This window comes from Myotis davidii, unplaced genomic scaffold (genome assembly GCF_000327345.1).
Source record: "Myotis davidii unplaced genomic scaffold, ASM32734v1 scaffold189, whole genome shotgun sequence".
Classification (NCBI taxonomy): domain Eukaryota; kingdom Metazoa; phylum Chordata; class Mammalia; order Chiroptera; family Vespertilionidae; genus Myotis; species Myotis davidii.
In genome coordinates, this window is record NW_006383017.1 from 3888646 (window position 1) to 3916002 (window position 27357).

At 45.4% G+C, this 27357-nt stretch overlaps 1 protein-coding gene across 1 annotated transcript in view; it reads right to left on the reverse strand.

Annotated features, from left to right (window-relative positions):
* Positions 1–4242: 4242 nt before the first annotated feature.
* Positions 4243–27357, reverse strand: part of CADPS (Ca2+ dependent secretion activator) — a 346095-nt gene continuing 322980 nt past the window's right edge. The window contains exons 26-27 of the mRNA XM_006779138.2: positions 8527–8631; positions 4243–5431 (exon numbers count right to left, since the gene is read on the reverse strand). Coding sequence (XP_006779201.1) covers positions 5252–5431; positions 8527–8631 — 285 coding nt within the window. The 3' untranslated portion in view covers positions 4243–5251. The remainder of the gene's footprint in view (positions 5432–8526; positions 8632–27357) is intronic.

The following is a 27357-nucleotide window of genomic DNA, read 5'->3' on the forward strand; positions in this document are numbered from 1 at the left end:
TTTGTTTCATATAATTCTTCTCTATTTGATTTTTTAAACTTAAAAAATGTCTCTAAATATTTTGAAAAAATAAAAATACTGGTTAGCTCTCTGTTATTCAGACAGACAAACCCAAACTCGGTGAAACTAAATGTCCTCCTTTGAAACCTGAACCCACCTTTCGCACCCTAGTCTTTCCCAACGCCCTGCACAAACCTTCTCTAGCACACTGAGCATAGTCATCGCCATCTTAAGTGAACATGTACTTGTTGAGCGTTTACTAGCTGCACTGGGAATGCATCAAAGAAGAAAACAGCTTCAGCCAAAGGGCACATCCCCTCAGCTCTCTCTGCTTTCGTTTACACCCTTTCCTGTCCTCTCTCTGTGCGCTTCAAGTTCCGCCTCTGCTAGAAGCCATCCTTCCTTCTCCCTGAATCTTCTAGTAGTTAATCTACTTGAATCCTTTGAAGATTCATATTACCTAGACCAGTGGTCGGCAAACCGTGGCTCGTGAGCCACATGCGGCTCTTTGGCCCCTTGAGTGTGGCTCTTCCACAAAATACCATGTGCGGGCGCGCGTGTACAGTGCGATTGAAACTTGGTGGCCCATGCGCAGAAGTCGGTTTTCGGCCTGGGTGAGTCTATTTTAAAGAAGTACTGTTGATATTTGGCTCTGTTGACTAATGAGTTTGCCGACCACTGGCCTAGACTAAAGGTTCTAAGAGAATAGTAATCAGATCATCTACAGTTTTGTATGTGCAGATTTCAATTATTAGTCGTAGATTTGGTAAATGCAATGAAGGTAGAGTATGGGAACTGGTACAGGCCATGCCTTCCTGAGTCAGAGAAATGCTGCATGCAACACACAATTCTGCAAATACCCAGGCATGAAGAGTGTGATGGAAACGCAGAGAGAGAAGTAGAGTGTTAGGGTATTTGCCAGGGAAATGGACACAGACTTGAGGGTGGGGTTTAGAAAGGCTTTCTGTGGAAGCCAAATTTAGCTGGATTTGAAGGATGAGATGAGGTGCTGAGGGGGAAGAACCATGGTGCACGGGAGGAAGTGAAAGGTGGTGGCGGATGCTGACACCCAGAGTGAGAGGAGCGGCGTTAACAGAGGAAGCTGGAGGGGTGGGCATGGCCGTGCACACCACCTTAGTGTCCTTAGGATTCATTCTATGAGTGAGGGGAACCACTGGATGCTTTCAAGTGAAGGAGGGACAAGTGGCACTTGCCTTTTAGAAAGGTCCTGTTGGCTGATGAGAGAAAGGGGTTAGACGCAGCGGTTCTCAACCTGTGGGTCCCGACCCTTTCACAGGGGTCGCCTAAGACCATCGGAAAACACGTATATAGTTACATATTGTTTTTGTGATTAATCACTATGCTTTAATTATGTTCAATTTGTAACAATGAAATTGGGGGTCACCACAACATGAGGAACGGTATTAAAGGGTCGTGGCATTAGGAAGGTTGAAAGCCTGGCTGTCTCTGGCAGTGCTGATCAGTATGTGCCCTGATTGTTATACAGTGGGCCTTGACTTACGAGTTTAATTCATTCTGTGACAGAGCTCGTAATTCAAATTACTCATATGTCAAATCAACAGTGAACGAGTGAGACACGTGATGCTGGGCTGGTGTTGTGGCATTCACTGTGTAACGTTCACTGCGCCAACTAGCGGTGGGTTATCTGAAGCTGGCTGGTAACCCGAATTTTAGCTCGCAACTCAAAGCAAAAAATCGGCTGAGAGACGGCTCGTATCTCGAAAAACTCGTTAGTCGAGACACTCGTAAGTCAAGGCCCCACTGTACAGTGAATGTTTTCCATCAGGTTAACATTTCCATCAACACCTCTATGCCTCACTGTGCACCGAAGGGTCGAGGGTTCGATTCCCAGTCAAAGCACATGCCTATGTGGAGGGTTCGATCCCCAGTCAGGGGGCATACGGGAGGCAAACGATCAATGTTTGTATCTCTCTTTCACTCTCTATCTTCCTCTCTCTAAAATAAAAAAAAGGGGGGGGGGAAGAAACATGAGTTTCCCAAGAGAGATAACCCACTGCTCATACATATGTTATAAAGCATATGTATGGACTCCATTTTTATAATCAAGTGAACTGCAATTATACACCACTACACCACTTACCAAGATGATAAAAATGAAAAAGAGTGGCAATACCTAGTGTTGCCAGGACGTTGCTTCCCTGCTGGTAAGAGTATAACTCTGTTCACCTCCATGGAAAACTGGCAGTGTCTCCTAAAAATGAACATGCCTTTACCCATCACCAGGCAATTGCATCAAAAGACATGTGCAATGAAATTCGTGGCAGCATTATTCCTAATAGCCCCAAACTAAAAAACAACAACACACTTTCACATGAATAAATAAACTTGTGGTAATGTCATACTTTGGAATATAGAGTAGTGAAGAGGAATGAACCACAGCTACACCAACAATCTAATGTAGAGCAAAAAGAAAGCAGACGCTAGAGAATATATGCTGTGATTCTAATGATGTAAGGGTTCAATTCAACGAATGCAACTGGAAATCAGGATGGTGGTTACCCCTGGAGAGTAAGGAGGGGGTAGAGATGGGGAAAGGGCCTGGGCATTGGTATGCCTGGGCGTGTCCATTACCTTCTGTTTATGACCTGGTGGTGTTCCATGAGTGTGTTCTGTTTGTGGTAAATCACTGAGCTGTACACTTAAGATCTGTGCACTCCTCTGTATGTCTATTATATTTTAATAAAAATAATGAAAAGCAAAGAACAGAAAACTTAAGATTTTGTCCCAAAGGAATAAAAAAAAGAAAGATCAAGATACCAACACTGCCTCCTTCTCAGCTCTGAGTGTCTAGGATAACCATGACTTAACCTTGGCCAGTCCTTCCTCTCTGATCTCTTCTGATGCCAAGTCCTCCCCACAGCACCCTTCCGGGACCACTGCTCACCACGCCCCTCACTGGGAGGCTGTGAGGAAGTCTCCTGTTGAGGGGAATGTTTTAACCTTGGTTTTAGAGATAGTCTTTATGGCTTGTGTCTCTTTATGCCTCCTGGATCGTGTCTTTTGGTTAGTTATCTGGCTCGCTCAGTTTGCTCTCTCCCAGAGTTCCTGAGCATTTTTTTCTTTTCCACTTTCATACCGTAGGCAGATGCTTCCTCTTTACTTGCACATTTTTTTAATTGTTTGTCATTATTGCAGGAAATATGCCTTAATTTGCAACTCAGAACATAATACAAATAACTTGATAAAAATTTTGTCACACAGACTTAACGTGGTGCCATTGGGCAAAGATTGTTCCCACCTGAATCATGCATCCCACCACTCACAGCACCAGGTCCTCTGGATTCACGTTTCAACAGGGAGTTGGGCCAAGGTTGGGCAAGTTACCTTAACCTTTCTCATTCCAATGTTCTCATTTACAATCAGGATAATAACAGTCCTCTCCTCTCAAGTTTGTTGTGATATTTAAATGAGGTAATATATGCAGATTGCCTGACATAGAAGAGCTGCTCAATAAGTGAGAGTTTTTCTTATAATCCCACCAAGGGCAAGGAGAACTGTGATTTGCACCTGCAGACGTCGAGGATTAAACAAGAGTGAGAGGTGCTATTCAGAGGGGTTGGTTTGTAGAGAGCAAGTGGTGAGCACTGTGCCCGGTCCTATTGGAAAAGTGGTCATTTCGCCTAAACCTGGGTCAGCCCCAGGCAAGGCCAGCCTGATTTAGGGACAATCACAGATGAAAGGGACCAGGCAAGGCCGCCTTGATTTCTTTCAGACCCAGGTGATTACATTGCTGACAAGGCTGGGGAAAGAGAGACGTGCTCCACATCGTAGAGAATCCTGTAAAATGCTGTAACAAATATATAAGAATCATATATAATTGGCACACGCTTTGTTTGAATGCAAACACTGCTGTTAAAGTGGTGCTTAAAAACAGTTTGTTGGCCTTCTCTGCGCACAGGAGAAACATTTCTCTCGTTTACACGACTCCCTTGCGTAGCAAACCCTTATTTATCCTATAATGCAAGTGTAATCTGCCCAACATGTCCAAATGCCCGCAGACTCTGCCTCAGTGGAGGCTGCATTCACCAAGTTTCCGGCTGTCCCTCGTGAAGACGAGCTCAGAAAACGACACAGTCCAGCAGGTGAGAGAGCGCGTGAAGAAAACCATTCCTCCCTCCCGTCCCCACCTCTTCCCGCTTCATGTGTTTCAGTTCTGCCTCCAGGAGACAGAAGAAAAAAGACTCACAAGTGTACTCTTCGGACGTTTGAATAGTTCTTTATTGAGAAGCCACAGTTGTTCACACGTTCATAACTGTAGGCTTTATATAAGGCAAAAGCAGGATGGATCCACTAGTTTACACGGAAAGAAAGCTCTGCAGCGGACCCCAGGGTCGTGCAGTTACAGGTCAAAATGCAATGTACATGACAGATATAAAAAACAGGTGAACCAAACCATTGAAATCATGGTTACAGTCTACTGAGGGAAATACCCAGATCTTATTATAAACACAGGTATAGTCTAGGGTTGTAATTTAGATACTCAGTTTTTTACATACACGGTTATTGAAACAGAAAAGCATAATGTAACATGTAATAGGATAAAGTTGGACAGAAGACAGTTGCTCTGAACTGTGCTTGATGTGGAGTCTCGGTAGAATAACCTTTGCCATGGCAATGAGGAGGATCAACCTACAGGTACGTAGCCATCCTGTTTTGGCTAGCTATAAGGAGAAATGAAACGGTGGTAACAAGGTCGCCAGGGGTTCATTGTTTAGCTTGAAGGGAACAGAGAGAACCAAACATTGGTTGTTGGGGCATTGCCTCTTGTTTCTCAAAAAAACAAAGCGGAACTATGTGTCTTAGTTAAATATTTATTATACTCATTTCAATAACTGACATCCACATACGTGAAACAAAGAAGTGAAAGTACGGGTGAACTGCCCTCACATCCATTCACTGTCAACGCATACATGGTACGTTAATGAAGCATCATTTGACTTTGCTGGCAAAGGGACACGCCTAGCAGTGGGACTACGTGTTCTCCATGAACAGGACTTAAAGAATGCTGCTCCAGATCGCTGTAAACATATAGTCGTGGGTCAGGAGATGGGGGGCTTGAAGGTCATTTGCTAATCTTGATACCACAGAGCTAAAATGGCAATTGTATTGGTAAACATCTCATGGGCGTGGTGGGGGACAGAAAATTCCCTAAGGGGGTAACTAACAGACTAAGGACATGCATTGGTTATAGGGTCCAGGCCCGGGCCTTCTAATCGTCCTCTTCGTCCTCCTCATCGCTGTCCTTCATGCTGATGCCCTGCAGGCCGCCGCCCTCACTCACTGATGCCGTGGCTTCCTCCACAGTGAGACGGTTCCGGATGGTTTCATACGTCTTGCTGTTCAAGGTCGAGTCCAGGACCCCTTGCAATCGGAAGTCCCTGTAGGTTTTCTAGGGAGGAAGAGATGCAGGGATCAGGGAGGGGAGGGACAGGACAGAGCAGGTGGGGTGTGAGAACACTGGCCCTCAGCCGTAGTCACACTTCACGCGTGGTCAAATGAAAAGCTACCACGCTCAGATTGCACTGGCACTGAAACAGACTTGAGTGACAGAAAATGAGACACTGTGACAGGATACACTGTATTAGATGAGACAAAGCAAAGAACATAAGCTTGTGTTTATTCAGTTCCGTAGAGGGAAATGTTCCAGAATTGTTTTGGTTCCTTTTTTTTCGGGGGGGGGGGGGGTCTGGTTCTTTCTCTTACGGTATTATAATAGGATATGAGAGACAGTGTAAGGGGCTATTAGCATATAAATTATGGATCGAGTGATTATGGTATTTTGCGATTCGTGTTGCAGTCTGGTCTGTAGTATTTCTGAGGCTCGTAACTGCATGGCCCTCTGTCTCGCTCACAAGACAGACATATGCATGTGGTGTGGGAAGCCTATTAGGCGCAGCAAGGATTGCGGGAGACGGAGTGCTAGAGCCTCGCCCGCATGTTGCAGGCATGTGACTCGTGCCTCATCTCCTTGGGAAAGAAGCACGTCTCTTCCGCTCACAACTTCAGGGTCTCAGGGAAGAAATCTGGACCCCTTTCAAGATGACTGGTCTGGGATTACTGTACCACAGACTCTTTCTTTGTTCCTCCAGGCAATTTCTCTCGGATTTCCTTAGGTAGCCCACGGACTGTTTTTCTAGAAATCCCTTAGCGTTAATTGAACATGACCAGAAGCATCTGGCTGTTGTCTCCTTCGTAGGGAATTGCTCTGAGAGAGTCTCTCTCCAGCTACAGCTCTTCCCGTCACACTGCATCTCATTTAGCTGCGAGTCTGCTGTTTGCTTCCCTACTGACGTAGGGAACTTGCTACGGGAGCGAGAGAAGGACCGGGGACACACTGCAACGCCCTCTAAAGCAGGCATAGCGTCCCAGGGTCAACCCTCCGGAAGGTCATGCGTTGTAATGACTGCACAGTTAGCTAGCGAATGCTTCCAGCTCGCAAAGGCCAGTCATATAAGATGATTGACAGGATGACTCCATATCTACTTGGCCAGCTTATACCTGCTGTCCCGGCCTGATTTTTCATAGCAACCTGCTTTCCCCCTGAAAAGTGACCTGGTTCTGGCACTAAGTTAGAAGGTCATCCTACGTGTGGGTGGACATGCTAGCTCTCTAGGTAGCTACCTGAACTGTCTTCACCTTGAGGGGCAAAGCCAGGAGGCTGGGTCAATGTAGGCCCCAGGCCCCAGGCACCAGGCAGTTAAGCTGATTTGTTTGTACTTTTCATTTATCCTTTGGTCACTTAGCATAACTTAATTGTTTTAAAAGGTGGGAAGCACTTGAGTGTTCTCCCTTTTATGCATATTCCAGAGCAGTGTGTTCTCCAGCTGGGCAGGGACTGTATCTCATTACTTTTCAGTCCTCCATCTTGTACTATATAAGTTCAACTAATGTTTGTCCCATGTTGGATGGATAAGGAAATGCTGCTGAATAATGAATGGCTGGGTGGATACCTACAGAGGCGGGAAAGCTCGGAGAAGGAGACTCTGGGTTACGTACTTTGTAAAGAGGAGGCGAATTCCGCCTCCCCCCACCCCCCCCATACTGAGGCTCTAGTTAAGGGCGGTCCAGCCCACTTTTGACAAAAGTGAAGGGGTCCTTTGACAGTGATGTTTCTGTGTCCCTTCTCTATGGTTCATGTCTTTTTTTCCCCCCAGAAGGCTAAGAATAAACCTCCTCTCTGACATATTTTTTTTCAATAAAATAGTGCTAACTCCAACATTCCCAATATAAACCTGGAGATATTAGTAGTGGGAAGATATTTTAAAATATTAAAAGTAATGTCTCCTTTTCATGTCTATTCAGTAGGGTCAAACAGAAATTCCCCCAAAGAGAATGTATACCCAGAAAATGAATGCAGGTAGTCAAACAATATGGCTAAGTGAATTTGCTTTAAGGAACTGAAATAAAAAATGTGAAAATTCTGTTGGGGCACAGTTCGAGTGGACATATTCTTTAAGAGCGGCCGTGCTCTGCTGTAACCTCCCCTGGGTGGACGCTGCCAGATCACGCACAGATGATAATAATTACACTCAACAGAACAGTAGCTGGTTTTTGTCCGCACTGGGGAGAGGAGCACCTCAGTGAAATGGTGTTAATCCGAAGGAGACTAAGAAAAGGAGGTAGGGGTCGGGGCGGGGGTGGGGTAGCAGGGGGGGAGGGATGGAGGGACCTTTGGCAAACTGTTAAGAAATATAAATTCAGCTACGTTTTATTGCTAACATATTTTGAAAGAGACTTTGAACGAGACTTTTGTATACAACTGTCTTTAAACCTGCTACAGAGAAGCATCGAATGGAAACTGAAATGATCAAAAACGTATTTACCCCCTTCTGTGATCTTATTATTTCATGTAAACCACTGAGATTTCACGCTGAAATAATTATCATTAGTCCAAGGCACACACGCAAGAACAGGAGAAAAGCTACTTTCAGGGTATGTGATCTCACCTTTGGGAGCCTTTCCATTGGGTCGCACACAGGCATTGTCAGAGAAACTACTTCAATTAACGACAGAACAATATTGATTTGCATCCTGATAATGATCTCAGGACATATTTTAGAAATAGCTGGAGGTAAATATTTCTATTAAATCAATTGTGGCAAAAACGTATTTAATTCAACCATAAATAAAATTGGTAACTGACGTGATGAGCATGGTGGTACCAAAAGTCAGCTTTTGAAAGTATAATGCAAAGGGTGTGAAGGCCCCTGTAGTATTTTTACATGGCAAATACATAAAGTACTTTTGCAGCCTTGAAAACATGTCAAATTCTTTTCTCTTAAATTTTCCTGTGCTGTCCGAGCAATAAATGAACCATGCATCCCACAATAACTTGAGAGGTTTTTCTTGCATGAGATACTGTTGTGGAAATCATCTTGTTTTAATGTAAACCCACAGGCCTTTGTGTTAAGGAAGTTCTGCAGTTTGCCAATGAAACGCATTTCAGTAAGCTATTTGCAAAGAAGAAGAATGCTTTTCTTTTACCTTTACCATCCTAATTAGTGTTTTCAACTGATAAATGTGAAGCTGTAAGTCCATCCGGTCCGTCAACCAGGTGCAGATCACGCTCATGGAGCTGTTGTACCATTGCTGAAAAGAGAGACAAAAGTTCTCCAGCGACACGTCATGGGCGTTTATAGAGCAGAGCGGGGCAGGCACCCCACTCCGTCCCAAGGGGAAACAAATGGTTAAAGAGGATTCGAGAGCACGGAGATCATGAACAATCATTGACACACAATCTCAAGAGACCAGACCAGACTAAAAGAGATGGGTCTGGACTCTGAATGTAAAACAGGATCCCTCCACTATAGACACCTCATGTACTGTATGATCAATTCATATAGATCACACTTTCTCTTCTGATTCTCCGTTTTGTTGGTCAGTTTTACTCACTGGAGACTCAAGTCTCTGTTTATTTCCTAATGCTATTGTCTTGGTGCCCAGGAGATAGGGCTTCTCCACTGAGCTAACTGATGCCACTTACTACTTACCTTTTGAAATATCCAGCCTTCATCTGCTAAGGACAACTCCAAGAATCATGGTTAAGAGCCTTAAAAAAATCTAGGACCAAGTTTACTTTCATTTTCCTTACTGAGGTGTTTGGATCAAGACAATGAAAGAGGGTTTCTCTTTAATGGCCAAATTATACCCTGGGCCTCTTCCGTGCCCTTACATGGGCTGTGCAATCTGTTTTAATCTTAACACCAAAAAATTATGGAAGATGAGAGAAAAAAAACCATCTAGAAATGAGCTCATTTCAAGCTGTTGAAATCATACTTCCCCTGAAGGGGGTTAAATTTTGCTTCTTGTCTGTGAAAAATGCTTGAAGCTGTGTCACTTTAGACTGCCACCCCTGTGGAGCAGGAAGTCTCTGGTGCGGTTTAATTCTGCAGCACTGCTCATATATTCATAAATCTCACTCGGAGACATATGAACAGTGTTATGAAGTGTCAGTATGAAAAAAAATCTAATCTTTTAAACTTCACCAGGTTTCATTACGCATTGCCGCTTATACCAAACAATTTACAAATAAAATGAAAAGGTGTGGATGGACCTATGGAGTTATGTATTGGGCATCTATATGAACTGGGCACAGAAAAGATGTAAAAAAAGAAGAAGAGTGGTTAGAGAATTGAGACGATGCACACGCTCATGCTAACCAACACACATACACACATATGCACACACACACACATGCAACACACTGCACACCAGTGGGGATTTGAAAAGCATAAATAAAAACATGTTTCTGATGGTAACTCCACCCTTTCTCACCTAAAGATCATCCAAAATCAGTTTATGCCGAACACTCACAGTTTTTCCCAAGCCTTGTTTCTGACTTAATTTTCTTAAAGAAAATTAATTTGGGTTTTTACTTGTGAGGGAGAGCTGCCAGGTTTCACCTTGCAAGAAGCGGCGGCGTCTCAGCCATGGCGCTCAGCGGCCTCTCTCAGATCTTTTATGTCTGGGCTCCTTCCTCAGCAGAGCCAACTGCGCTCTCCTTGGAGCCCAGCCGCCATCAGAGACCACACGCCCCAGTCAAGGCAGCGCCACAGCCTCGCCGCCAACTTCTGCTCTTTTAAAGATCAGGAGGCAACGCTTTTGGGGGAGGCACCTTCTGTCCCTCCCCAGGGAGCAGGCGGCGGGGGTGGGGGTTTCTGTCTTGAGATCTGCGCTCCCCTCCGTGGAGGGGTGCTTGCCGGGTCAGGCTGCTTCAGGCATGGACAGGTTTTCCCCTCTAGGAGTGAGAACATGTTACGGAAACTTTTCTTTTCAGGGGGGTAGTGGTTATTGGGGTGTTTTTGGCACCTCCTGCCTTGGGATCTGGAGCCTGTGCTGTCACTGGATTTGGGTTTGTTGGGAAGAGGCCCGGGGACAGGGGTGTCACTGGGTCACTGGCGTGACCTTACTCTGGGCAACTGGGGATGCTCTTGTGTTCACCCCAAACCTCAAATTCCACATGTACTGGCTGTTTCTGACATGCAACCTGGGGACTTGGATAACCTATTTGGAGAGTTATGAGCAATCCCTCTGTAGTCTATAAACCCTCCAACCCCAGTTCCTGGGGATGAAAGAGGACCTTCAAGGGGCCCGGATGACCTCCTGGCCAGACCTGCAAGCCCAGGGCCTTTGGCGATGGCGCGTCTCAGGGACACAAAGAGGAATGCGGCGCCCTGGCTTCCAGGCAGAGGTGGCATTTTGCTTTGGCTGTGACAACAGGCAAAGCGGCGCTGGCTCCGCTCACTGCCAGCAAGCCTTGGGCGACATGCCTTTTCTCTGTGCTGAGAGACGTGCCACCTTCCAGGAAAAAATAACGACCCCCACCCCTGTTTTACAAGAGTGGCTCCCCTTCTTGTAAATGGCTTCGAGGGAGTAAAAAATAAACACACACAAAGGTAGAGCACCATCAGGACGCGCCCCGCTGCGGAAAGGGTGGCGGGGCGGCCCCGCAGAGCGCAGCGGCTCCGTGGATCACACGCACAGATTCCCACCCCAGGAGAGCAAGCAAGCCCTGGAACATCCATTCCTCCTGGATCTCACATCCAGCAAGAGAAGTGTAAAAAGTGGATGCTGCCCCATTGGCTACACATTGAAAGAGGCAAAAGGGAGAAGTCGCTCCTTCCAAACCTTCTGCTCAGGAGATGAAGTTGGCGGCACGTTTGGCGCAGCACGGCGCTCACTTGGTTTTCTGCAAAGGCGCTTAGAGGCATTTGGATGTTGGAGAAAGCCGGAGTCACTGCCTTCTAGAACTTTAAAATGGCAGAGGGGAAAGGGACCTTTCATGTTATCCTTTGCAGAGGAGAAAACAAAGGCCCAGAGAGGTGAAGCAACTGGCCCAAGGTCACACAGTGAGCGAGTCCAATTCTCCAGGATTAAGCACAGACTGAAATAGTGGCTTATCTGATCACTCCGCCCTGAGAGGCTAGATTAGAACAATGGTGTGCTCTTCAGGAGAGCTAGTCCCCTGCATCTCTTCCCAGCTTCACATCCAGGGTAGCACCTTGGTAGGCAGGAAATAGGCCATGGTGGGAATATTTACACCATGGAAATAGGCTAACGGCGCAGACCAGGGCATTCTCCCTCCCGGAAAGCCCGTTGTGAAACAGTGATCAGCCGGCTCCTGGCCTCTGGGCGGCTCCTGTGCTTCCTCATGCAATTTCCAGGGCTCACTCGCCAGGTTTGCTTTCGTTGAGATTGATGCTAATACAGCAGATTTGTTATGATTCTTCTGAAGAGGAAATTAATACAACATTTTTAGTTCTTCCCATTTTGTTTTCTCTGTGGTTCAGATAAGCCTTTTCCAGAGATATTCTAACACCTGGGCACTACAGTTTTGGCAAAATGTTCTCTAAATCCTTAGGAATAAAAATTGTGAGCTGATGACATGCACTGAGTATTTACGTATAATCGCGGCTCCTTTGCTGCCTGCTCTTAACTTGGGTATATTCATTGGAAACTTCCTAAGTAAGGTTATTTTATCCTAAAAAAGTACGGGAGAAATAAAATCCCAACTCCCTCAAAAGCTGTACAGTATGCCCTCTGGGGATATCCTGGAAGGGTTTGGCAGTCGGAACCAGAAAGGACGCCTGTCACAGCTGTGGCCTGCAGGACCACCGGGGCCTGGGAAAGCTGGGGACTGCTCCAGGAGCAGCAACCACTTCCGAGGGCTCGAAGACGAGCTGGAGGCTGATCTAACACAGTGCCCTTTATCTCTTCTTCCTTCCATCCTACAAAGTGGGCAGTAAGAGCGCAGACCTCACCTGTCTCTTGCCTGAGTTTGTGATCTTGGACAAGTTACTTACATTCTCAGAGACTCAGTTTTCTGACCAATAAATGGGGATTAACCAGCCTGTCCTCCTTTTTGATGACTAAATGAAGTCACGTGCGTAAAACCCGCATCACAGTACTTGGCATGTGATAAAGGCCTCAGTAAATACTGCCAACATTGCCACCACCACCATCACCATCGTCATCATCTTCCCTCTCTCCCCTCACTCTCTTTCCTCCCCAAGAAATACCAGGAAACAAGGGGGGAAGCAGAACAGACACTGGGGAAAGCTGTGCTGTGCAGGGGCAAATGATTCCTAATGAGTATCTCTGGAATGGCAAGCATAAGTCTTAAAGGACACATGGAGCTCTTAGCAATGCAATTCTGATAGGCCATCACCCAAACCGACTAAACCATTCTGGAGGCGTAAAGCACATTTCTAAGTATGCTGATCTAGATTCAAACCCCGAGTGGGTAAGTTACAGCTTCGTCTTGGGTTGCCCCCTGTTGGCTGGGTAAGCTCAAGCAAGCGACTTGACTCTCTGACTCACTTTCCTCTCAGGGTGAATGCCAGTGCCTACTTCATAGGGTTACTGCGAGCATTAAAGAGACCATTACTTTATGTACAGTGCCTCGCAGAGCGGCTGTCACATAGTAAGCACTCAACAAAATGTAGCCACCTTTGCTACTATTACTCTCAGAAATATAATAGATATAAGTACTTTCAATACGAAACACAAAGGCGTTTTCTGGATTTATGTCTAGTAGAAGCTTAGGTCACTAACATGCAGATATATCAGGTCACACACTCTGTCCTGCAAACACACATGCCATGCAGAGCACCCGTACACATAACATGTCTCCTCTGCAGTGTCAGGCTGCACTCTAACCAGGGCTGGGGAGAAGCAAGGGAGGCAGGGTCTTGCAAGCACAGGATTGGATACTGTCTTTAATTAATATTTTGACAGTTTGTTCCTCATGGATTTTTGGCATTAATTCTGATTTTTTTAAATGCTGTATTACAATATTATTGTTTTTTGATTCCTATATTTCTTGGAACTTTGAGAAGTTCCAAAATTTTGCAACTGAGAAGTGACTCATATGCTTCCTGCTCCCCACCCTTGGGTTCACTATTCCCCTGGAAACTTTATCTCTAAGAGAAGCTGCAGGGTTGAGAGGTAAGACAGATACTTCACACCTCACTGGACAATAATGAGTCACAGAAAATGGACCTTCACTTGGACTTGGAAGGTCCCTAATCAGCAAGATGGAGCATCACTACAGTGACCATGGTCACCTCTACTTAGATCCCCATCTGGATGTTAATTGATGTCCTAAAGAGACCTTACTGTTAATGACTCACTTGTTTTCAGAGCAAGTCATATATCACACAGAGCAATGGAAACAAGGAACCGAGGCTGAAAGGAGGTGGAACTATTCACTGTGCTTCCATACTCACTAATTATGAGGGTAACTTACCCCTTAACTTACACAACCTGTCAGACCAGCCCATTCTATAAGACATCAGAGTCTACTGTTTTAAACAAAGTACTGTTTCACACAAGGTTCCTAACACACATACACACTTAATAAAAATAGCTACCTCATGTTGAATACTGAGGCCTTACAACATGCAGACACTATGCCTGGCATTCTACAAGCATTACATCCTATATAATAAAGAGCTAATATGCTAATTAGACCAAACAGCAAAACGACCTTCCAGACGAAGCCGGGGCTGCGAGGGCCAAGCCCCTTGCATGAATTTCATGCATCGGGCCTCTAGTAATTACATAAGAGGTTGACAGTATTAACAGCTCTGTAAAAAAGGGGGGCATAGATAAATTAAATAACTAAGTAGCCTGTTATTAAGCTCAATATTTTAAAAAACTAATGGCTTGTTCATATAGAAACAGCTCTAGTTCCCTGGGCAAAGTCATTCTGCTTGGAACTTCTCAAAGGAGAAGTGTGTGGGTAGGATAACGCTGTTGAACCTGTCTCAGAGCCAGAGCGTGGCTTGGTGTTGAACAGATTCTACTTTTTATGGGCTTAGAAAGTTGCTAAGCCCAGTGTGGGGAGTCAGGGGGATTCCCATGGAAAACCACTCAATAGCCGTAGAGACCTGAGAGATGAGAGTCAATCACTATTGACAGTTAAGGGACATGATTAGAAGTTGAGTGGGGGTGAAGGGTGCCATTTGGTAATAAGAATCAACATATTTTTTCTTCTCCCCTGTAGCCCTGCCTGACTTACTTCCTTTTAGGTTGGTAACTCAGCAATTGCTACTGGAAAAAAGTGAGAAATTCTCACTGTGGGCAGTTTGAGTTTTCAAGGATTTAATTTTCCTAACAAAGTTTTGCAGAGAAAAAGTTCTAACACTGATCAAAATTTTGATTCTGAAAACTTATACATCATAAGCTTTAAAATGGTCAGTGAACAGGGAGCATGCAATATAGTAGAGCCTTGGGGAAATTCAGTTTCCTGTGAAATTAAAGAAGATGTCATCAGGGTGTCCTATGAGAGGGACAATATAGACCGTCTCATGAAAATAGTGTGGTGCAAAACTTAGCTCTTCCTGTGCTGCTTTCTTCTTTAAAGAAAAATTTTGTTGAATGTGACATGCATGCAGTAGTGTATCACTTTCAGGAAAACACATCCACATATGCACACACTTCCAACAAGACATGTTTTCCCAGGCCTATAACTGAGGGCAATATTTTGCCCAATATTGTAAACATGAGCTCTTTTAGAAACTGGATGGTATTTGGCCTAAGGAGCAGTAATTGTATCATGCACAAACACACACCTTTTTTGATCAAAAACTTGTGAGTCAGTCCAATATATCTTAAGCACGAATGGGTGGAAATTCACAAGGATGTGAGTTCTATTGTTAGTTCACTTGTAAATATGTATTTCCTTTGAAACTGACATGTTCCAGTCATTATACTTCAGGCAGGCAAAGCACTAAATGCCTGGATAGCTCCTAGTCAAACTCTAAAGAGTTGAGTCTTTATTGTCATCGATAGTCTCACTTCACAGAGTAAAGTGGTCCAGCAGCTAGCAAGAGATGGAGCCTGACTCAAGAGCTGAGAGGCAGTGTATCCTAGTGGCTAGGAGAATGGCCTTGAACCGGGCTTCTCCTGTGTTTGATTCTTCACAAACCTGGTAACCTCTCTGTGCCTCGGTTTTCTCCTCTGTTAAGTGGGGATGGTAGTAAAAACGACGCAGGGTTGTGGGATTCAATGAGTTAACCCTTTTCGGTCCAATGTTGAGGCTGACTCGACAGACCAGGTGCTAGGAGCAGGTCCAACGTCGAGGCTGAGGTCGACACCGCAAACCGGGTCAACATTCAATCCCGTCAGTTAATTTGGACCAGACTGTTTGAATTCCAAAAATAAAATTGGACCGCAAAGGGTTAATATTTGCGGTGTGTTTACAACAGTGCCAGGCATGCACCAATTGTTTGCTGCGATGAGCTGAACCATGAGTAAGAAAACACACCTCCCCGAGTACAAGCTCCTCAGGGCTGTGCAAAGCTTTCTGAGCAGGTTCTAGTCTCAAAAGGTCTGAGCAAACAGGTCATTTGTAACCTCTTGGTAACAAACCTGAATTTCCGGACTGAAGAAGCACTGTGAATGCTAGAGGGGTTTGATCTTTTCTTTGGAAAGTACCCTTTCTCCCACTCGGTATCTTGCCCAGAGTGTTTAATGGAGAAAGGGCATTTTCTTTGTTGGCAAGGAGTCAAAGAGGAAGATAATACTGTGTGCTACACCCATGTGACAAAGTTCTTCTCTCTGCTTTTTGTGACCAAAGTGGGTTATAATTAGTTAGGAAAAAACCCCCACAGCCTATTTAAACGGATATATTGAAATACTGTAATGAAATCTTTTATGTTTGAAGCTTTCAATGCATATTTCTTCCTTACAGTTTGGGCAATTTGAGAGCATGTGAAAGCATCATCCAGGGTTTCTTTACGCTTCTACCGAAGTGCCCACAGCTTCATCCACCTGAGCTGCAATTTCACAGCCGTGTCTCTTGGGTGGGAGGATGGCCAGGCTGTGGCTGCATTCGTGTTCCAACTCAGACGCCCAGAGGCGGTGCCGGAGAAACCCTTGCAGGCTCCAGTCTTCCTTACCAAGCGGGCAAAGCCCTGAAGGACTGCATGCAGGTTTCAGGACTCGTGAGAGCTCCCTCGGGGCTTATCTCAAAGGGCATGTCATCTGAGTGCTTCTGCCTTATTGGAGTGTTGTCATAATCCAGGATCTGATTTACCAGAACAACTGCTCCCAGAAATGGGTATTTCCCAGTTGCAGCGTCAGGACGCTCAGCTAAGAGCACAGAGACCCGGAAACCAGAGGCTACAGATTGTCGGAATGACCTGAAAGGCTGCCCCAGAGGTTCTTTGCAGTTGAGGGTGTTTTTTTCAACATCTGTAATTCTTTGAGTGCCTGAAACCCCACCTATTTAAAGTCTTTGTACAACTGTCCCGGTGCCGTGGCTCTTCAAGGTGCTAAACTCCGGACTGCATCCCCTGAAAGTCTGATGCATCCAGCCTGATGGGGAAGGCAGGTTACCCTGTTGTAAACACGGTCCCATTGGCTATGGTTTCTATAACCGAGGGTATACAGCTGTGCTTGTGCCTTTAGCTTCTTCTAAGAAGAGATCGTGCAAACAAAAAATAACTTTTAAAACGTAATTTAAATTCCTTACTGCTCAAAATTTTTGCTTCTTCTCTAGGAATGTATATAGTATTTAGCTTTTGGGAGCAATATTATTTTAACCTCCTTAAAAAGTGCCTACATATTACTTTACTAACCTTTTATTAAAATAAGTCAGTGATTTTTAACCTTTTTTATCTCATGGCACACACGAAGCAATTACTAAGTCTGTGGCACACCAAAAATCTATTATTTGCCAATCTGACAGAAAAAGATATAATTTTGATTCATCCACACTGGGAGGCTATTGTGTTGGCTGATGCCATTTTTAAAGGAAAAGAGAAGACAGTGCCCCTAACTAAATAATCTTGCAGCACACCAGTAGAAAATCGCTGAAATAAGTAGTTACCTATTCAACACCAAATCTCAAGTCTCTAATCCTGAAATGTGGAGAAATACCAACCAACAAGTGTCTTGAGTATTGAGATTTCATATGAATGATCAAAATGATGACTCCATACTTGGACTCCTGACCTACGGTGCTGTGGTCTTCTAACCCAAGTCCAGTGCTGTCACTATCAGTTGCCTGTGGAGACATATAAGGCAGGTCAAACCTGAAGGACCTTTCTGAAAGCAAATCAAGCAGGAGAGTTTATAATTCAAAGCTAAGCTCACGGGAGACTCTCTCTGGAAGACACGTTCTTTGTTTTTATAAGTGGTTTGATTAACTTGTTGGCAATATATTTTAAAATTGTTATCTATTCATTTCAGAGAGAGAGAGAGATAAAGAGAGAGGAATTTCAATTTGCTGTTCCACTTATTTATGATTCATTATTTGATCTGACTGGGGATCAAGCCTGCAACCTTGGAATTGGGACAATGCTCAAACCAACTGAGCTACGTGGCTAGAGCTACTTGTTGGCAATCTTAGTAAGCTATCCGAAACCAGACTAGAAACGAGTTTTGTTTTCTTTTCCGTTTTTTTTTTTTTTTTTGCCTCTGCATCAATCAGATTGTCATACGTTTTCTTGCATCCTGCCCAATGCCATGTTTCAATATGGCAGGTGGTTACCTGCAAGGAGATGCGATGGTCTCTGAAAGGCTTTCTTCTCTAATACTTTCTAGTAGGTTTTGCTGGACATGGTATGCCACCTCTCAATGAAAAAGCCAAGTCAAACCAACTCAGATGTTTACCCAAAGACAGGAAGGCACTAATATACCCCTTAAGCAGAAGCTGAGTCAACTCAAACAGAGATCCCACTCTGCCACCCTTCCCACAACCTAAGTAAGTGCTCGATAAAAAGATGGAGATCAAGCTTTAGAGAACAGATGCAAAGTAAAAAAAAATTGAAAGCAGGATCTCCAAGAGATATCTGCACATCCATTTTCATAGCAGCATTATTGATAACAGCCAAAAGGTAGAAGCAACCTAGGTGTCCCCTGACAGATGAATGGATAAGCAAAAGGGGATATATACACACCATAGAATATTATTCAGCCTTAAAAAGTAAGAAAACCCTGCCATATGCTACAACATGGGGGGACCTTGAGGGTAGTGTACAAATAACTGAAATAAGCCAGAGAACAAAAGGCCAGTGCTGTCTGATTCCCACTTCCACGCAGTATCTGGAAAGTCAAGTTCATAGAGAGAAGCGGGAAGGTGGTAGCCTGGGGCTGGGACGAGGAAAATGGGAGCTATTGTTTAATGGGGACAGAGTTCAGTGTTGCAAGACGAAAAGAGTTCTGGAAACTGGTTGCACAACAGTGTGAATGTGCTTAACACGACTGGAAGTGTACACTTTGAAATGGTCAACATGGTACATTTTATGTTTATTTTGCTATAATTAGAGCAAAAAGCTGGGAACTGAAAAGTCACTTCCCACCCTGGAAAGGAAACTGTCCTTAAGAAAGCTCGGTTATTGAGCAATAACTGGAAACACAGCCGTGTCACACAACACGCCCCACATTCTTTGTAAGATGTACATGGGCATCTTATTTCATACCAGGACTGAGACAATTTCTCAAGGCCAAATTTTGAGACTGAAGAACAAAGAACAAATCTGGTACATTTGCTCAGTCATTTATTTGCTTTATTTAAAACATGCCATGGGGCCAACTTCTAAATCTGTGAAACAGAATTAAATGAAGCCCCGAGATGAAGACTGAGATCCTCATAGAGAAACGGGTCCAAACAACAAAAAAGGGCACATTTTCACACTGTCACGTCACCTCGTGTTTTCACGGAGACTCCCCTTACCAGCCCCCACCCCTGACTTGCCAAGCATAGATTTGTTCCAGCAGCGCTCAGCCCTAAAGGGCAGCAGCTCCCCACCCAGGAATCACTCCCAGCACCACCGACTTACTAAGGTTTGGAATGTGTGCTCAGGGAGCCCTTATTCTTGGAAACAATTAAGTAGAATTAGGCTACTAATGCAAGGCTGGCAAAGCTTTTGCCCTTTACTGAGGAATAACTCCTACATGGAACAGTTATACTAATAAAAATCATGTATTTCTTAAACGCCTTGAAATGATCTTTGCACCAAGCTCAGCAATTAGCACCGTCCCACTGAGGAGCATTCATTCCCCAGGCTCGGGGGCTTAATCTCTGTGCTCGCTCCACCATGTCCTCCTTCGGTGGAAATACAGTCCGAGGCTTTGGGCAGGGAAGAGAATTTCTGCAAGTGGGCATGTCACACGGGGCTCAATTCCCTGGTCATTTAGAGGGTGCAAGGGACTCGGGAAGGGCTGGGTGCTCCCCGCCAGGCCCCAGTGGAGGCCCAGGCAAAGGTTTTCTTGTGCCTGTTCTTGACCTTGAGGGAGGATGGGAAGAAGGCCTTTCTTCAGGTGGCCTTGTCAATGAGGGGTTTTCCCTACCGCCCAAGCCCACTCTCCTCCTCACGGGAGCTATTCACGACCTTCTTCTGGGCCAGAAGCAATAGATGTGCCACCTCCAAGTCTGGGCAGAAAGTGACCGCTGAGCAAAAGGGGGACACAGACCCTCCTGCGGGATGCTTTGTCTCCTTGACAACACCCCAGCTGGTGGCCCAAGGAACAGACTTAATTTCTTTTCGCTCTTGCCCACCCTCCCTGCCCCACACCTCTTTCCCCCTTTCTCTAGGCGCAAACGTACCACATCCAACATAAAGTCGCCGAAATAGCAATCTTGTCTCTGAATATATAAATTGCAAAAAATTGATATGAATAAATCTGCAAGTAGCACACTGATTGTGGCACATTTTATCAAAAAACGGCGTTTGGGTGCCTGGTGGCTGGGGAGGGGGTGGTGTCATTACACGTACAGAAAAACAGCTGCAAACTCCCAGTGTGCCTACTTGGATCTGAACGGAGGCCTGACCTCCTGTTCCTTGCCATGAACCCCGAGTTCACACTCATATTTTACATGTTACAGGAAGCCCCAGCTCGCCCCAGGGGGGCTGCAAGCAGACACGCAGAAGCCAGATGCAGCCCCCCTCCTGCTCCTTAATGCACCTGAAGAAGCTCGACATTCAAAAGCTGACATGCTCACAGCTTAAGGTCACTTCGGATTTTGTAAAGAGGAGGACAAAACCAGGAATGCTTCTAGGGCCGGGCTGCCAGCGGGGAGGCGGAGGGATTACAAGAAACCTGTGACTCTGCCTCTTTCTGCCTTTGCTGGTAGTTTTTTTGTGTGTGAACAAGTGCCATACAACAGATTGAGCCTCGTATAAAGGCCTGAGACTGTGCAAGGGCTCCCCGCTGGGCCTCAGCTGTGCTTGCAATTAGCAATAGGCACGGAGTGATTATTGTTGGGGTAGCGGATGGCAATGCGAAGTGACAAGTTTTATGGGGGAAGTTGGGAGTGGGGATGGTCTGCAAGTTTCTCTTTCTTTCTCTTTTCTTTCTTGTTCTGCAAAAACCCTTCCTTGGGAGGCTGCAACCGCCCGTTTCAGTGAAAGCTGCTCGCCCCCCTCATCATTGAAAGGAAAATTTTTCTCGGTGCTTTAGAATGCGGTTTTCTAGGTCAGAGCTTCCTTGCTGCCCTATTTAATGTCAGAAATACCCATTTGCCTCAAATTAGCAGAGATCTCGGAGTTGAGGGCAGGAGATTAAGCACACAAAATTACTCAGCAGGTGACGGTGGGGTGGATTTGGGGGTTGAGAAGTCTTTAAAACTGACTACAAGACATTATATACTTCTGACAAAGGAACGTAGTAATCCTACCTGCTTGCTTTAACCACTGTTGTTTGCCTATTATTAGGTGCTTTAATGCTCATGAGAGCAAAACTATTGCTGCTACTACTCAATTACCATAGTAACTCACACCAGTGACCTCTTAGTGCAGGGCTTCCAGCCCAGCTGAACCAATCCAGAGAGTTTGTGTCTTTTTACTTCTTTAAATAGTGACATCAACTTGGACTGGAAAGCTCCAAGAGAGGCTACTCCCCTCTTTGTCCAGGGCAAGGACATGTTTTGAAATTCTGAGTACGGGCCTTTCACCTTTTGAATCCAAGGTGGTTCTGAAGTTTGTGGATTCGAGGGGGGTTGGGGAACGCCTTCAACAACATTATGAGGACACTGAACAATGCCCACTAAAGAGCAAAGAGCCTGCACATCCAAGGCAGCGGCCTCCCAGCTGCGGGAAAGCCCTGCCCCAGCCTGAGTCTCCAGCTCCTGGCCCCAAAGTTTGGGAGGAGGAAAATTGGACATCACAAGCTTGAACATTTGTGATGGGGAACATTTACTATTTTATAACATCAGCTGGGCTAAAGGCAGACAGGACAAAACCACCCAGAGGGATTTGGTTGCAAGTTTTTAAGAGGAAAGAACATTAACAGTAGAGTAAATTTCCCCAGCTTTGCATTTTCACTGGCCCATAAATGTGTATGTGAATACATACAGGCATTCTGTACACTGTGTCTGAATACGCCTGGCAATCAGACTCATAAGGTTACAGTAACATATAAATGCTCTGAGAAGTCCTGCAGTAATAAAAGAACATCTCCATTTGACTTTGGTTTGTATTTTCCAAATGTATTTGACTAAAAAACAACAACACTTTTCCTGAGCCACCTATTAATATCTCTTAGGGTACTTATGTTCCATTGAATTCACTTTGGAAAAAAAGTTCTGTAGTGACGTTAATAATAATACTTATCAATAATAATGAGATAAAACAGTGGTTCTCAACCTTCCTAATGCCGCGACCCTTTAATACAGTTCCTCATGTTGTGGGGACCCCCCAACCATAAAATTATTTTCGTTGCTACTTCATAACTATAATTTTGCTACTGTTATGAATCATAATGTAAATATCTGATATGCGGGATGTATTTTCATTGTTACAAATTGAACATAATTAAAGCATAGTGATTAATCACAAAAACAATATGTAATTATATATGTGTTTTCTGATGGTTTTAGGCGACCCCTGTGAAAGGGTCGTTCGACCCCCAAAGGGGTCACGACCTACAGGTTGAGAATCGCTGAGATAAAATAAAAATTAGCAATAAAAATAATGAGTAAATATGTAGTGAGCATTTACGTGTCAAGCCCTATTCTAAGCAGTTTATATCGAACTCTAATTTACCTAACAACCTCAAAATGTAGTTACTTTAACAATCCCATTTACATTTCTATAGCATATACTATTTATATGAATTTGTTCTCTCTGAAAAAGAGAGAAAGGGAAACATAGGAAGCCATATCTAATAATTGGTTTTTAATTTGCATTATATGTTTCCTGCTTCCGACTCTCCAGAGATCCTGACGCAACTGGGGCTCCTTCAATAACAACTTCTTCCTATAACTCCGTGCCCTACTTAATACCAAGTTAAATGAGTGAGGCATGACTTCCTGCAAAACTCTTTCACCTTTGAAGTGAAGGTGCCCAAATAGCAAAATATGCCTTTCCCTTCTCTCTCTCTTCATTAGTCTCCCAAGCCCTCCTGTCCTAAAAGAAAGAATCCAATTTCGGCATCAAAATTAGATCTGTGCTGGCCTGTACACAATCCGACTTCTGAGACTGCTGGGCGTCTAAGTAATTGAATAAAAATGTAACCAGTGGTCAAGCCCCGAATGAATAATGGAACATGGCCCACCGCTAGCTGTTCTCATGCCCCCTGGCTGGTCAGCAGGACCCATCACAGCAAATCAGGATGGACTGGAACGTGTGACTGCTGTTAAATAGACAAGTTTTGTAGCAAATGTCACTTTCAGTGAGTGGACTAAGGGAACTGTGATACTTAAGAGAAAAGAAACAGCTCTCTTATGTACCTGGATTTCCTCAGTTCAGGCTCTTTCTCTCTTCAAGAGACATGAATAATGAGTGCGATGTGATTAAGCCCCAATCAGCTTCTGACCAGGCCTTGTCTGCCACCTGGGCCGCCCAGGGCAGGTGTGCAGTTTGCGAATTAACAAACTGACTCTGGTTAACAATACCTTTTTCTGGGGCCTATTTTTCTCTGGATATGTGGGGGATTTAGTCCTAGGCCTCCCTGTGCATTGAGAAAATGGACCCCCATGCGTTTAGCCTCTGTCCTCTCAAAGGAACCTACTGTTTTGAGAAAATGTATAGTTACAACCCAAATTCACACTTTCAGGCCATCTCAATCACTTGACGCTCAATTATGTTGAAAACAAAATTCTAGTTTTGGTGGCACATCCTCCCACCTATTATCCACGAGAGGAGTGGGAATAATTGATCTGAAAACTATTCTCTGATGTGCATTCAGGGACTGCCGAGGTAACGAGAGGGATTCATTCTGTGAGCTGAACTCAGATTATTCACGAACAGCATCTGCCCACCCCCTGATTGCTTCTTAGGTACAGGAACTGCCTTCGGAGTTAACTGCATTAATTCACAAGCAGATTGACGTAAGCAACTGAACAAGAAATTTGCATACCATATAGAAACGATTATAGAAATCAGACTCTAAAATAAGGATTGTAACTCATGAACAGAACAGAAAGACCAAGTGGAGTGCCAGCGCTGTCTTCTTAAAACAAATGTGGTTGGTTAATCACATTAGGGCTAATTTCATAATTTGCACATATTAAACTTCCTATAGTTATGACTCATGAGAGTTTTGTGAGTCGAAGTTGAAGTTCTTATGCAGGAAAATTCACCTTGACTTTCAGGGAGCTGTTCTCCTGGCTGGGGCAGTTGAATCGTGACCCTCAATATAAAAACACACGTGATGTGTGCATTCACATCTTTCCCATGTTACCACATGGAAAACGCTCAGGTAAGTAGATCAACGCTTTAGGTCAAACCACCCAGCTGGTCTCCCAGCAGATGATGAAAGGACATGACTGTACCATCCTGGAGGCACCGTCCAGAGCTCGCGAATTCGAAGGCAACAAAAACTAGCAACTATAACCAGGCCAGTTTAAAACGTAAAAGTCCTCTAAGCCCCTTACCATGAGCTCTATGTCAACCTGCTCAGTCTGGGCTCTCGGAGGGCTGATTTCTGAGGAAGGCGTACCATCTCTTTAGGAACCAAAGATGGCACCAAGCGGTTTCCAAAAGGCTGTCAACAGAGAAGGCCTGGGTGCAGGCATGCTATCGGATGGTGGCCTGGAGCTGGAGGGAACGTTGGGTTTCAACAGAGAAGGAGGAGTGGCGAAGGCAGGAGAAAGATGGGAAGTGACCACAGAGCACGATCGCACAGGGCTGGTCAAGGCTTCTCAGACCCCCGGAGGAGACCTTGGGGGTGCAGAGCCACCGCCCCGGTGAGGGAGGCCGGAAGCAGGTGTCGCTGCCCCGGGCTCAGGGCTCAGGAAAGAGACGCAGAGCTGCCTCGGAGCCGTGAACATGTGTTCCCCGCATGCAGCTGGGACCTGCCTCCCGTGGCGCCCTTTCCTCTTGCTTTATTTTTAATCTCTGGAAACCATCTTCCCCTCTTACTACTTCTCACTGCGTGTGACTCTATTTTTTCTTCTCTTTCTGGGAGAAAAAAAAATCAACAACACACATTTGCCAGATCGCTCACCCCAACCCCCTCCTAGGGAACCTGCTACCCATCCCTGGAGAAGGCACGAACCCCCAAGCCTGTCTTTGCACAGGACATGCTTGACCTTGCTGGGTGCCCTCTGCATCTACAGCTGGTTTTGGACCCCCTGGAAGGGAGGAGAAGCTGGCTCAGCCCGCCCCGCCTCCACCCCCCGCCTCTCAGCCAGGTCTAGGGCCCGAGCACACAGAGTTACACCCCACATCAGCCATGAGTTAATGTGCGGCCGGGCCGGCCGGCTGGGATCACCCTGCTCCGCCATGAATGCTCCGCGTCTGTCCGCAAGCCTCCCGCCCCCATCTCCGCCACCCCCCCCCTTTTTTTGAGGCGACAGAATAAGAAATTAAACACTTGTGGGTTCATTCGAAAGAGTGAATGAAATTGAATAAGCTCTCAGTACTTGAGGCACACAGCGAGCGCCTGAATGGGGCAAACCTCCTAAGTTGAATGGAGAGTCTTTTGGGACCAATTTGTCTCTTTTCACTCTTTATTCTTCCCTTTTTGCTGACAGATGTACAAAGGCGGAACTGCGCCGTGCAGCTTATCCGCATGCACCCGCAGCAGCTGTCACTTTTGTCGAGCAAGTTAATCAAGCAAATGCCACCATATCCCACTTCTATAAGGAACAACATGTTATAGACAGGAGTCTTGCTAGAAAGAGACTTTATTTTAACTTTGATTGGCTTGGGTTCCCCGCCCCTCCCAATACACACACCCCCCCTCTTTTCCCCCAAAAAAGGAGGGGGAGAGGGGGATTGTGCCCAAGCCAACACTTTGGCTACAATCACGTTAGATTTAATAATAATATTGTGCGTGAGGCTGAGGACTCATTTGGAGTTCTCTCCCAGGGGCTGAGGGATGGCCCGGGTCTGGGTGGGTTTTAATTTAGGGTGCCATAGTTTGTGTTGAATTGTTAGGTTGTCTGACTCAAGTAGTAAAAAGAAAAGCTGAGGGCAGAACATAGCATGACCCCGCGGATGTCTTGGATTAATTTTATTCTCTTTTCCTTTGTAAAGCAGGTTGTGCTATTTACATATTTCTTTTGATAGACCCCCTTGCCCGGCCAAGCTCACCAAGTCTGCTAAACACATAAAAGCACTTCTTTGTGCATCTTGCCATCAGTGAGTTCTTGAAGGGGGCTGCCCACATTCATTTCTAATGCGCACCAACAAACCACACGCCTCCGTTTCTCCAGTTCTGTGCAAGCCAAGTGGGCGCCTTTAGAGAATCTCGTCAGGTCCCCATCCCCGTCCCCTGTGCGGGGTCACACGACTGGGTGATGTGCAAGAAGCCACAGGCAGGAGCCAGCCTCGCTAAAAGGTGCACGGTGCTGACGCAGCTACTGCCCCTGCGCCCACTCACTGGGGAAAGTGGATGCCGAAAGCAGACATATTTTGAATAAACAAACTCTTTAGAAACAATGCAGAGAGAGGACTTTCCACAGGCCAAGGGATTTGCCACGTTCAAGAGCGGGCTAACAGCTGAGGATCTATCTGGTAAGCTCTTTAAAGCTTCAAGAGGGAAAAACAACTCTTTCCTTCCCTCCCTCCCTCCCTCCCTTTCTCCCTTTCTTTCTTTCTTCCTTCTTTCCTTTCCTTTTCCTCTATTCCTTCCTTCCTTCCTTCCTTCTTTCTTTCCTTCCTTCCTTCCTTCCTTCCTTCCTTCCTCCCTTCCTCCCTTCCTCCCTTCCTCCCCCCTCCCCCTTTCATTATCTTATCACATTGTTTATTGTAAGCTTTGGCTGGTAACAAATCCAGGAAGGACTCTGGTGATACCCGATGGCAAATGTTCACCTTGCTGACACCTTAGGCATTATTGGATAATGACCACGTAATGACTTATTTGCAACTACATTTGTATGATGTGCCGATGGTATAACCAGGCTATTCTGTAACTTTGGATTACTTCACCCTCCTGTAAAGTATTGCTGATCTGTGCCACTGAAACCTCATAGTGCCATTGAAAACAGCTATGTGGGTAAGTTAGAGTCAACAAGGCCTGGAAGGAAAATCTTGAGTGATGTTTAATAATTCCAGAGTGTCAAGCTTTGCTTAAGGAACTTCAGCTGCTACCCTAAACCATTTATCAGCCGTCTGGGATGTAATGGCATTGTGTTACCATCCCCACCCATCGCCCTCCTCTCCTCCCCCCACTACCCCAATAAACCACAAAACTTTATTCTTATGGGATAAAAGATCCTAGAACACCGAGGGAGATGCAGACTGAAGGCTAAGCCCACCCTCAGGGGGCCAAGGTGGACGTGGTGTTTTGGTTTTTGCAGCGCATACGGGATGCAGGCTTCCCCATGGCGCCACGGTCCCTCTCTGATGAGGATGGAGTTTCACCCCGAAGGGGGGGCAGTCGTGCTTCTAGGGGCCTCCCACCTTTAGGTCCAGATGC